This window comes from Dermacentor albipictus, chromosome 8, assembly GCF_038994185.2.
Source record: "Dermacentor albipictus isolate Rhodes 1998 colony chromosome 8, USDA_Dalb.pri_finalv2, whole genome shotgun sequence".
Taxonomy (NCBI): Eukaryota; Metazoa; Arthropoda; class Arachnida; order Ixodida; family Ixodidae; genus Dermacentor; species Dermacentor albipictus.
Genome location: NC_091828.1, coordinates 22368531 through 22381478, shown reverse-complemented (window position 1 = coordinate 22381478; position 12948 = coordinate 22368531). Strand labels below are relative to the sequence as shown.

Sequence of the window (12948 nt, the reverse complement as noted above, 5' to 3'; positions counted from 1 at the left end):
ATCAACAAAGGTCCACTCTACATAATCTGTACTCTTCCCCTTTTCTCGAAAAACCTTTTCAGTGGTATGGCCTCATAGATTAAAACCTCGTTAAAATGAAACCACATCTGACACCAGATTAGCTTCGTTATATCCTATATTTGTTATTAACATATATCTGCTGCTACACTGTAATAGCAGCAAGATTTTTTTTTACTTCGTTAAGTCTGATAATTATTTATATCTGTTCGTTATATTGAGGTTCAACTGTACTAAATGGGCATTCCTTTGAATTTCCACCCATTTTCAGAGCTCACATTGGTGTAATATTTTGCAGACACGATTGAATTTGTTTGCTTGCAACACATAAACCTGGTAATGAGCACTTTAAAATGTTGATATGCACAACTCCTATAGCATCCTTTATGAAAAAGGAGTCTGTGAAAAACAAGGGAAGAAAAAAATAACAAAATATGGCATACCATGTATCTGGATGATGTTGGCGCTCTTCTGGTTGAGCACGACGTAAAACTCGCGCTGGTCCGACACCTTGCCGACCACCCACCACTCTGTGGTCGTCTTGGCTGTCATCTCGCCAGCATCCTCGATCCTGCGTTGGTGGAATTTACTGGTAATGTGCTTCACATTTGGCAGGTAAAGATAAAATGCTAGGAGTAAGATTAAAGTAAGTTCTGCTATAGAGGTAAGAATAAGCACGGCTCTAGTTACATCGTTTCGCTCACATGCAAAACATAAATGTGCTAAAAAGTAACGAAGAACTTCATATAAAGATATTCGACATACAATGTATATTGTATATCATTGTATATTGTATATCAATTGTTCTCCTCCCCCCCTATTTAATGCCCAAGCTGGGCCTTTAGGGTAAATAAATGGAAAAAAAAGCAATAATATAAATAAAAACTAAAATAACACTTTCGATCATGCGATCACTAGCACACGTGATAGAAAGAGAAAAAAGAACAATGAACACGAGTCATTGTGCACAAAATCATCCATAGTGTCCGGACTGATGCAACAAGATGAAAACTAGCAAAGGAATGTATACACAAGAACAAGGAGTACAAAGAACAAATGCTACAATAACACTTGAACATTATCGATGACATAAACCCCATAAACACACTTGTAAAAGGGGGTACGGTAGAAACCAGAGGCTGAGAGAACACAAAAACAATGAGACCTCGGGAGAGGATAATCATCTAGCCCACCATCGCAGTTGCTGTGGTTGTATTCCACTAATTAGATCTGTAAATGGATTGTAAGTTCTTGGCCGAGGCGAAACATGAAAAGCCAGAAATATTTTTTCAACCTTCCAGGTTCAAAAGCACAATGACTAATGCGTCAGTGTACTGTTGATTCCTTTAACTGAAAAGGAGTATTCGTGTCTAGAGCCATGAATGTGATTGCAAGTTTAAGTGACCATGTGTGTAACAGACTGTGATTGTAGTGCTGTCTCGCATGCGCTTAGTGAGACCTTTGTCATTTATGTCAACACTCATTTCAGTTGTTCGCCCATCACTCGTGCTGTGCGCTCCATGTTGCTTGTGTACGCATTTGTTTTGCTGGTTTTTGTCTTAGTTGGTAGTATTTTAAGCACATGTTCGTACTAAAAGAAGTATTTCACTGCACTGAAAGCTGCCCTTTCAAGGCCATTAACTGGTCGTAGTTAACTACAGATGAACCTCAATACAGTAAAGATGGACATTAAGAATTAGTTATCCTTTCAGAATTTTTCTAGAATCATGTGAATTCTAAATTTTTTATAGCAAATCCATTCTAATGCGCCATAGATATACATTAGTATTTCGATCAAACATTTAAAAAGAAAGAACATGAGAATGAATGTACTAACTGGAAAACATATGATCCAAAGTAACTAAAAATTTGGCACAGGCACCTGTCGTTGACTTCTGTATAATGCGAAGTGTTGTGCGAATCGTTGCAGCACGAGATGCTGACACATGCCAAACTGGTAGGGTGTGAGCAGCATGAGATGTGCATTGCTGTTTTTGCGGCTTTGGCAAGCTTATGTTTGAGCTCCTCAAAGTCGGCCTGTGTCAGCAGCTTCTTCGAGCGGTGCATTTTGGCGGGAACCTTCGACATGCCCACTCCGCACGAATCATTGCGGCATGAGCCACCGATGCACGCAGAGCTCATGACACCCAAACAACCTGACACGCATGTTGTAGCTTTCCTATTGTGTAGTGTTTTAATATGGCAGGGGGTAAGAGAAACCAAATTGGACTGATTGGCAAAGGTGGAAAACAATGCTGCCAGAGCAAAAAATGATGCTCACTTTCTGTCGCCTGTAGCAGATGGCAGGTGTATTTGGCCTATCACATATTAAATGCGTGCATTACGCTTCTAACGACACTACGCCCCATGCGCCGTGAGAAACATAATAGAAGATGCAATAGGGTTGGTGTGAATAGCTGTGAACACAGCGTTTGACGACCAGGGAGGAAATTTACTGGTACTGGAATAACAAACTGAGCGCGTGCTGGCATATTCACGTGAGACAGGTGGGCGAGTATGGCAGCCAAGCTATTGTGACAGGTAGCTACCGTTCTCTTTGTGCACGCCTTGCATCTTTCCTTGTTTAGATGGGATAACGACCAGAATCTTTGTCAGAATCTTTGTCAAGCTATTGTGACAGGTAGCTACCGTTCTCTTTGTGCATGCCTTGCATTTTTCCTTGTTTAGATGGGATAACGACCAGAAGACATGTCATATGATCGCACCTTGACAATGTACTGAGTGTTGGTGCTAAAAGATTGTTTTCCAGGAACGTATGGACTGGCAAAAAGGAAGCATAACTGTAGTGGGTCATTTTCTGTGCACTCTATAGAGGATATTGGAGCCGGAAAATCGTGCATAATAGGACCGTATTAATGAGCTTCTACTGTACTGAACTTCCCAGCGCCTGAGTACGAATGCTATGGGAGCATGCAGTAGGCTTCTTCGCAGCTCTGTAGGAGTTAGCAGTGACATGGTGAGCTCTTGCAACTGGCAATTGCCAATGTTTTTACATCTAATGTGCCTAGAGCGTCACTAGATCACTAGACTAGAGTGTAGTGGCGTGAACAGTAGATGGCGTGGCAATTACTGTCCATTACCATTCATTACACATTATGCTGGCTGCCTAGGTACACTCATTTGGTGTTGTGTGCTGTGATAATAGCAGAAAATGTCAAAGAAACAGACTGCATTGACATATGCAATGAAGGTTGAAATTACAGTGGACTCTCTTGAAATAGAACCTTAAGGAATGGGGGAAATTGGTTCAGTTTATCAGAAGTTCCATTTACTGAGAGATATTGCAGAGAGCATTGCATAATTACAAAACCAACCAACCATAAGGTTGGCATTTTGTTTAAGGGGGCAAGAGGCACTCTAAATTATTTTCTTATTTTCTTAAACAATTTTAATGAAATTTGCACAATTAATGTACGTATTTTAGCAGCTTATTTCAGAAATAGAATTATTTTATTCCTATGATACATATTTTTCATGATATCCAAAAGAGGATGTTCTTTGTTTAGGGCCTAATGAGCTAATTAACAGCAACTTGCACGGTAATGTACAGCACCACTGAATCAATACTGAATGTTCATAGTGTGCCGTAAGCTATAAATTGTTGTTTTAGGCCATATTTGAGCGACGTTATATGTTGTCAAACTTCATCATAGAGAATACCCACTCTGGTAATAGAAAAATATCAAGTTGGGCATTTGTTATGACTAAGTCTGACAACCCATAATTTCGCTTCAAAAAGGCTTAAAACAACAATTTATAGCTTATGGCACAACATGAACATTCAGAATTGATTCCGTGTGCTGTACATTGCTGTGCAAGTTGCTGTTAATTAGCTAATTAGGCCTTAAACAAAGAACATTGCGTTTTGGATATAAAATATTTAACACAGAAAAAGATTATTGAATTTTTGAGATAAGCTGGTGAAAATAAATTCACTGTGCAAATTTTATTCAAATTGTTTAAAAACCAAAAAAGTTCTTTAGGTGCCTCGTCCCCCCTTAAGCGGCAGTTCCGTTTCAGCCATTTCCGTCTATTGAGATTTCACTGCATTCAGCATATTGAGAGAAAGAAAAAAAAAAAAAAGACGTCTGCCATTGCTGAAGCCTTGAATCTTCCCCAAAGAACATCTAGAAAACTTCTAATGTCGAACGTAGAGATTTTGGAGCAGGATTGAGGCAAGCATTCCAAGGTACGGTGTTCGGCCCACCGCATTCTGAACATGTCGAAAAATGTCTGCAAAAGTGATTTGTTGACATAAGGGCTTGCAACATTCCGGTGTCGGGGCCAATGCTACTGCAGACTGCATTCATTCTTGATGTAAGGTTTCAGTGACAGTGTGTGCTGTCCACAGAGCTTCAAGAACCACTATAACATTGTATGAAAGGCCGTCTTGCAAGAAGACAAGTCTGCTAACACTGATGCAATGAATAAGTGGCTGAAAGAAGAGTGGTCTCAGATTCTTGCCAAGTACCAACTGAGAGACATTTTGACGAGGACGAAGCAGGCCTCTTCTGGCAAAATGAATAGTAAACTCTTGACATCTGTGGTCAGAAATACCACAATAGCAAGCTGACGAATTGAAGCTGCATCCATCCCTTGGAGAAGATAGGGAACATTAGTACAATTAGCAATTTTCTTATGATGAGTGTATAATTAGTGATGGGGATATGTTTCATACGGAAGAACGCTAACATAATCTTAATCCATAAGAAAGGGGACGCCAAAGACATGAAAAATTATAGACCGATCAGCTTGCTGTCCGTTGCCTACAAAGTATTTACAGTACTAAGGTAATCGCAAATAGAATCAGGAACACCTTAGACTTCTGTAAACCGAAGGACCAGGCAGGATTCCGTAAAGGCTACTCAACAATAGACCATATTCACACTATCAATCATAGAAAATTGTGCGGAATATAACCAACCTTCATATATAGCTTTCAATGATTACGAGAAAGCGTTTGATTCAGTCGAAACCTCAGCAGTCATGGAGGCATTGCAGAATCAGGGTGTAGACGAGCGGTATGTAAAAATACTGAAAGATATCCATAGCGGCTCCACAGCCACCGTAGTCCTCCATAAAGAAAGCAACAAAATCCCAATAAAGAAAGGAGTCAGGCAAGGAGATACGATCTCTCCAATGCTATTCACAGCGTGTTTACAGGAGGTATCGAGAGACATAGATTGGGAAGAATTTGGGATAAGAGTTAATGGCGAATACCTTAGTAACTTGCGATTCGCTGATGATATTGCCTTGCTTATTAACTCAGGGGATCAATTGCAATGCATGCATACTGACCTCAAGAGGCAAAGCAGAAGGGTGGGTCTAAAAATTTATCTGCAGAAAACTAAAGTAATGTGTAACAGTCTCGGTAGAGAACAACAGTTTACGATAGGTAGCGAGGCACTAGAAATGGTAAGGGAATACATAAACTTAGGGCAGGTAGTGACGGCGGATCCGGATCACGAGACTGAAATAACCAGAAGAATAAGAATGCGCTGGGGTGCATTTGACAGGCATTCTCAGATCTTGAAAAGCAGGTTGCCATTACCCCTCAAGAGAAATGTGTATAACAGTTGTGTCTTACCAGTACTCACATACGGGGCAGAAAGCTGGAGGCTTACAAAAAGGGGTCTACTGGAATTGAGGATGACACAATGAGCTATGGAAAGAAGAATGATGGGTGTAACATTAGGGGTTAAGAAAAGAGCAGATTGGGTGAGGGAACAAACGTGAGGTAATTGCATCTTAGTTGAAATCAAGGAAAAGAAATGGGCATGGGCAGGACATGTAATGAGGAGGGAAGATAACCAATGGACATTAAGGGTCACGGACTGGATTCTAAGGGAAGGGAAACGTAGCAGGAGGCGGCAGAAATTTATGTGGGCTGATGAGATCAAGAAGTTTGCAGGGACGACATGGCCACAATTAGTACATGACTGGGGTAGTTGGAGAAATATGGAGAGGCCTTCGCCCTGCAGTGGGCGTAACCAGGCTGATGATGATGATGATATGTTTCGTAGGGTATGATTATTATAATAACTATTGTATCCCCATGCCATCTGTGAACTACAAAATATGGGCACATCAGCAGACACACCAAGAGGAAATTTCCTTGCCAACCAGAGTACCAAATGATACCATGACACAGTATATCTTGTAATCACTGCACCCCAGTTGAAACTCTACCGCAACCCCCACCATTCCTAATATCATGGCAAGAACTTTGTTCCAGCCAAAATACCCATTAGTACTTGCAGCGGCTATCCATCCAGCGACCAAGATTGACACAGAGGTGTCTGTTGCAGACGGGGTGGTGTCAGTTCAATAAACATCAAACGCTCATTATAATGAACAGGACAGAAGAAAAATTCCATATAAGCGGTAATTTGATAAAAGTGACCGCTCCATAAAAGCTAAGAAAGTAGAGTTGAAATAGCACAGCTTCATGAAAGTATAATGTACTGGTGTCAGGTGGTGCATTTTTGATAGTGATCAAGCCAGATTGGAATCTAATTTCTCAGTCACAATTGACTTCTTAGGGCAAGCTGTGAGAGGGAGCCAATAGGGTGATGGTTTGGCTGACTTTGGGCATGCAGAAGGCAGTGCGGAGTAACATTTGCCCGCTCCATCCACAGCGCCACGACTATGGTGGCGTTGCCACTCGTCACTGGTAACGTGCGGGCGCAGAATGAAAGACAAGGGTGCGCCAACGGAGAGGGTCGCTCACTCGCTTACTTGGCACGAATAAGCCTCCCGATTAAAACGAAAGGTAACAACATTGTTTTATTTTGCTGCCCAATCCATCCAGCGAGTGTATCCGAGGATGTCCGGGGTGTAACCGCATCTCCCTGTTGGTGTAGCAGAGTCGCATGGTTGCGCACGAGCCATATTTACGGAAACGTGCACAAGTGCCTACGCAGTGCCATTCGCGCCTTTTATTTCTTTTTATTTTTTTTCAACTTGTGCCAGCACCATGATAGTGCCCTTGATTCCGGTGATCGTGGACCTGGTGATCGCAACAATCGGCACACTGCACAGTGGGATCACGACAATCAAAACAAACAAACTGAAGGGGCAAGCGGTAAGAGAAGGCGCATGCAGCGAGAAGAAGCCAGGAGAGGAGGAATGAAGAGGAAGATTCTTTGAAGAACGAGGCAGCGTTATCTGCACTCAGAAATTCCTCCATCGAAGCACCATCTATTTCAATGCCAATAGCGACGTGCTCCCACAGTTCGGCAATGTCAGCGGCTGCCACCGTGTTGTTTCACACATGTGGGTTTCGCCCTAGCGCACAAAGCCCACCGTTTCCGATCATTGGCATGGTCACAGCGTCTAGCCTTTATGATCATGGCGCTTGTGGTTTTCAGAAGCGTCGATATCATTGACTACGCGTGTCTTGCAAAATTTGCAGCTCCATCCCAAGCGACACAGCTTTGCGCTTCGTCGGCGCACCGACTTCTGCTTCCGCAGTGCATTTCCGTGCTCGCTGAGAAAGAGAGGGTGATTGTAGAAAGAAAGTGCACAAGCGATTCGCTTCTCCATTACTTTTGAACGAACGGATGGACGAATAGATGGATGGACAGACGGATGGATGTTATGAGCGTCCCCTTTGGAACGGGGCGGTGGGTTGCACCACCCAGCTCTTGCTATTATACTGCCTAATGTCCTACTTCGGTAAAAAAAAAAAAAAAAGAAACACACAATGAATTTCCATAACCAACTTTTCTGACCCCTTATTGTGAACTTTGTTTTTGTACGACTCCGTTTTTTGTTGTTTCCCTACTTTTCTTCCACCAATCTTCTAATCGCCTTTTACTACTCTCTATTGCAGACAGGTTCACTTTCCCACTGCTCTCGCTGAACCCAAGGGCTTCTAGGTGACTAAACCGACCGTTGGGAAGATATTTTCACATTCTAATAAAACATGCTCCATCGTTTCCCCAGCTTTACCGCAGCAAGCACTTGCTTCTTCTTACTTCTTATGTCTCGCTTTATAGGTGTATGTTCTAAGGCATCCTGATCTCGCTTCGAAAAGTAATGACCTTCCCTTTGAGTTATCATAAAGTGTTTCTTTCCTGATTTTGTTTTTCCCTCTTAAGTAGTTCGTCATACAAATGAATACACTCGTCGCGATGAGAACAGCACCCCGCAATGAGAAAGGCGCCCCACTACTTTTGCAGCACTACTGTACCCGTGCATGGAGAATGTGCAACACCAAAGAGGAGTCTGCCACGCGAGTGTTGCCAAGAAGAGGAGGCTCACTGAAAAGCTGGCTCGCATCTCCAGTAAATTTGAGGCTGCTGTCGTCACTGCTAGGCCACCGCGGCATCAACCGAAAATAAGACTTTTGCCATGCGAAATGAATAAATACTACATGTTTTGCCCTTTCGTTGCACTCTCTCCAAGTTCATCTTCTTACAGGTAAGTGGGTGATATGTCATTTCAGTTAAGCAGTGCTACCGTTTAGTACATACTTTTTCCGAGCTCCTGCCAACTACGGTTTAACGAGGTTTCACTGTATTATGCCTAAATCAAGCGGCTGCACTTTACAAGTGGTACAAGGATGGCGGGGAAAGTAGAGTAGCTGCCATCGAAGAAGTTCGTACGTGGTGCACTGAGCAGTCGTTGAGCACAAGCAGCACGTGCAGCCCATGCCTCTGTGTGTCGTAGTCAAACTCGCCTATCCACTCTGCAAAGAAATCATGCGCCATCCACGCCTTAGTACTGTGCCTGTAATACAGAGGCACATAGCCCTGAAGGCAACGCTGCTTCTTTGATTTTCCGATTACAAAAAGCACGCACCGGTTGATGCCGTCCATATTAGAGCATAGAGATACTGTACCGTGCACTTTACTGTGTTTGCCGCCAGTGCATGAGTTGCCTTTCATGGTAAGCATTTCGTCTGGTAGCATCTGATAAAATAACAGTTTTGTCTGCATTATACACATCCTGCTCTACACAGCTTGCAGCAATGGCTAGGTTTGTTACAAGTGAAGTGGCAGTGTCTTGCCGAAGCTGCCTTGCCGACAATCGATGCCGCAATTCCATGCCGCACTTTGAACTGATGTAGCCAGCCAATGGCTGGGCAGAAGTCAGGAAAATGTAGCAGGAATGCAAAGTTCTTGGCTTTGCCCAGCATTATTGGTCTGCCTATTGAAAGTTGTGATCTCATGCATCGACAAACCACTTGAAAAGCGCGTCTCCTACGTGCGCATAGGTGGCGTTGTGCAAGCATTTTGTGTCCGTTGAGTCAGCATCAGAGCTGGCGGTCTTTTCCTTGTCCTTTAGAATTGCAAAGAAGGTTGATTTCGACAAGTACTTCTTCACCAACTCAGTTTTTAGCACCTTGGGACAGTCCTGTCAAAATTGCTCGCTTCGTGACCACTGCAGGCACAGCAGGCTTCCCATCCGCCATCCTGAATACTGCATTCCCGACATTCCGATCGAAAAGCAGAATGGCATACTTTCATGTTCTTGTGCATGTTCTATGAGAAATTGGCAGGACAAGCCGGTTAACGGCTATATTCACTGACAAAAAAAAAAAAGCTTGGCTTCTTGTGCCAACGGGTAAACTGTGAAATACGTTCTGGTAATACACACGAAAAAAAAGACTGGCAATGTTTTGTTCCCTGCAAGACTGCTGTTGTGTACAAAGTTTCCTTTTTTTATAGTCGCTTGTATGCAGGTCGGACAAGTCGTTGTATGGACAGCGCACCATTCTTGATTGATGATGTTTGATGTTTAATGGCACAAGGGCCAGGTGTGGCCAAAGAGCGTCATGCTAATGTTTATGAGTTCGCAGTGGACAGATGGGTTCTATGATCTTAATGTGTCATGGCTGTAAAGGGGCCTAAAAGAGTTGATGCAAATTCCATAAAATGTAGGAGTAATAAAATTATGGGAATGACTATTGACGTGTCCTATGAACATTACAAGGCATTGAGAAAGAATGATGCAATATATAAGATACGTGAGATGCTAAAAATGTCTGGAGCACTTCTGCCTCATCAGAGCCCTTGAATGCCGAGGACCTAGAGGCATGTGCTATAAAAGAATACTATAGTAGATGTATCCTCTGGAAAGAGGATGCACTATGGAATAATTGGGCTTGTTACGTGTAGCACAACATCTCTAAAGTAAGCGAGGACTGCTTTGGTCTTAAACATTGTTTCTACACCAAGAAACATGGCCGGATGCAGAGGGACGCGATGGCTGTATGCAAAAGGAAAATGTTTCCTCCTGCATCTTTCGGCTTCCCGGCACTCCAGGAAGACGTGGAGGACCGAAAGCCTGTCACCGCATCTACCACAGGTTGGAGGCTCGTTACCGGTCAGGAGAAAGTTATGAGTGGCAAAAGTGTGTCCTATTCTTAGTCTAGTGAACAGGACGTCTGTTCTTCGTGTTTTCGTTGTTGGGTGCCAGAAACCTAACTTAGGCTTAATTACGTGAAGCTTATTACTCGTTTCTGCATCCCACAGGCGTTGCCAGTGGCTTCGCAGTTTGTTTCTAAGGAAAGGCTTCATGTCTGTGACAGGGACAGCGGCAGAACGAGTACCCTGCAATGCCATTGATTTGGCCATCTCGTCAGCAAGCACATTTCCCTCGATTCCTCTATGGCCAGGAACCCAGCATATTACTACATGTCTGTGTGATGAGTAGATGTTACATAAGTGTGTGTAGCGTTCATTGAAGACAGGATTTGTATGCTTTTGTAAAGAAATGAGTGCTTTTACAAGACTTAACGAGTCTGTAAATATTATTGCTCTGTCAAGTTTCAGTGTCTTTATATGTTTTACTGCAGACAGTACTGCATAGGCTTCTGCATTGAAGATACTTGATTCCTGATTACAGACTTTATTTAGGCTTAGTATAGCAGACAAAAAAGAATTTAAAATGCTTAACATTTAACACCTCTACTGGATGCACCACCCTGCTTTGCATCAATGCTTTAAAACAATTAAATTATGGGGTTTTATGTGCTAAAACCACGATCTGATTACGAGGAGCACCGTAGCATGGGACTCCTGAGTTATGGACCACCTGGAGTTCCTTAACGTGCACCTAAATCTAAGTACATGGGTGTTTTCGCATTTCGCCTCGATCAAAATGTGGCCGTCACGGCCAGGATTTTATCCTGCTGCCTCACATCATCAATGTTTCTGGCAGGGTTATGAGCCTATTTACTATGCGAGTAAATAGGGCTGAGGATAGCACATTACAAATGCATAGCCAGCAAAAAACAATGTCAGCGCTGGCACACTCACTGCTTTAGATCCTCGTTGATGTCAGCCAAGAAGCGAACCAATTCAGGGGGCACCACAATGCCCGTTCTCCTCTCCGAGTGCACCGTCGACTTTTGAGCCAGGTTCATGCGGTTGAAATAGATGTACTTGCTCTGGCCATCCAGCGGGGAACTGAAACACAACCAATCAGGATGCGTGCTGTCACAGTGGAAATGCACCACACATCTGAGTAAGCAAGAGCTTCCAACTAGCCTCTTTCGTTGAGTGTTCTTATAATGAACGAGGTGAAAATCATCAAATACAGAGGCAGAGGGAAAACTCTTTATAAGCTAAAAGTCATTTCGAAGCCGAAATGTTACCCGAGACAACGCTTGGTATCTGAGTAGAAACAAATGTTGCCATAATGTAAAATAATGCAGCGAATCTCATGCGTGTTGCTGAACATTTCAGTACTACTTTCTTCGTGGAACTTTGACGTATTCAAAATATACATAACAGATGGCGCTACCTGTCCTGACAGCAGCGAAGGGAGACAAAGAAAGATGGCCTTCTCATCTAGGTGCTCAATTCGGTACCTAGGTTAAGAGAGGTCTTAAAAACCGAAAATAACTAGAAAAAAAAAACTATTTTTGAGAACTGCTTGTTTTGGCATCTGTAATGCCTAGTCTACACTGTATCGAAAGGATTTGCTCCGAAACGTACCTGAAGTGTCTGAAAAAAATTATTTTGTCAGTGCAGAAGGCAAGAAACAACCCCAAAATCGTGCAGGAACACCGGAGTTCACGGAACTATTTTTCGTCTTTCCCGCTGCTGAGCGCTGCCATCTTTTTATTGTTCGAAAGCTCAAAGTTCCGCCTTTCAGTTCCCTGCATCCCCGCTGACAATGGCCACATATAAAAAACGCAAACATAAAACAATTAGGGGCCAGTCTGACGAAGCTCGCATGCACGCAGCCCTGCTATTGGCTCAGTGCGCCAATGCAATGAGAGGCGCCTTCTGATTGGCCATTGCTGTGGTAACTACACCTGGCAGTGGGTCATTCCGAAAGCCGCTGATACACAGTTTCATCGTTCATCGAATTGCGAATGTAAGCAGCAAATCAACCCTCTCTAAAAAAAAAGTTTGAAACCGAACATGCATCCACGAAAAGCAAAGCGCAAGCCATCTCTGCTTCCTACGGCAAGAAAGAGGAGGCAGTTATCCCAAGGTTCAGATGCGCTAACAAGATTGCGCTGGAGATACGTCACTACATCGCGCAATCTCATACCATATCGGCAATAACGCAGCAGCGAAGCTAACCATTTTCCTCAGTCCTCGCGGGTAGGTTTACTTTGGAGACTGCACGCGATGTGCCGATACCTATTCCTGTACCTCTCGCATGTACGTGGGTTCGTGCTGGTGCATTCCAGATTCTGCGAAAAAATTTTGCATTTTCAATTATATTGTAATTATTATTTCCCACTTATGAAATTGAAATTTATAATTTCCAAGTTTCTTTTCTAGTTTCTTTTCAAGTACAGTTGAACCAACTTATAACAATATCCAAATGCCACAAAAATTATATTGTTATAACCGATAATTGTTAAAACTGGGTTGCATGAAAAGATCAAAATAGGGGGATGGCAGAGCTGATCTTAGCAAACTATAATGGTGGGGAGGCCAC

General features: G+C 43.0%; 1 protein-coding gene across 1 annotated transcript in view; it reads right to left on the bottom strand.

Annotated features, from left to right (window-relative positions):
- Positions 1 to 12948, bottom strand: part of Ccz1 (vacuolar fusion protein CCZ1) — a 79412-nt gene that overhangs the window by 10796 nt on the left and 55668 nt on the right. The window contains exons 11-12 of the mRNA XM_065444543.1: positions 11307 to 11456; positions 462 to 589 (exon numbers count right to left, since the gene is read on the bottom strand). Of these exons, the coding sequence (XP_065300615.1) occupies positions 462 to 589; positions 11307 to 11456 (278 nt within the window). The remainder of the gene's footprint in view (positions 1 to 461; positions 590 to 11306; positions 11457 to 12948) is intronic.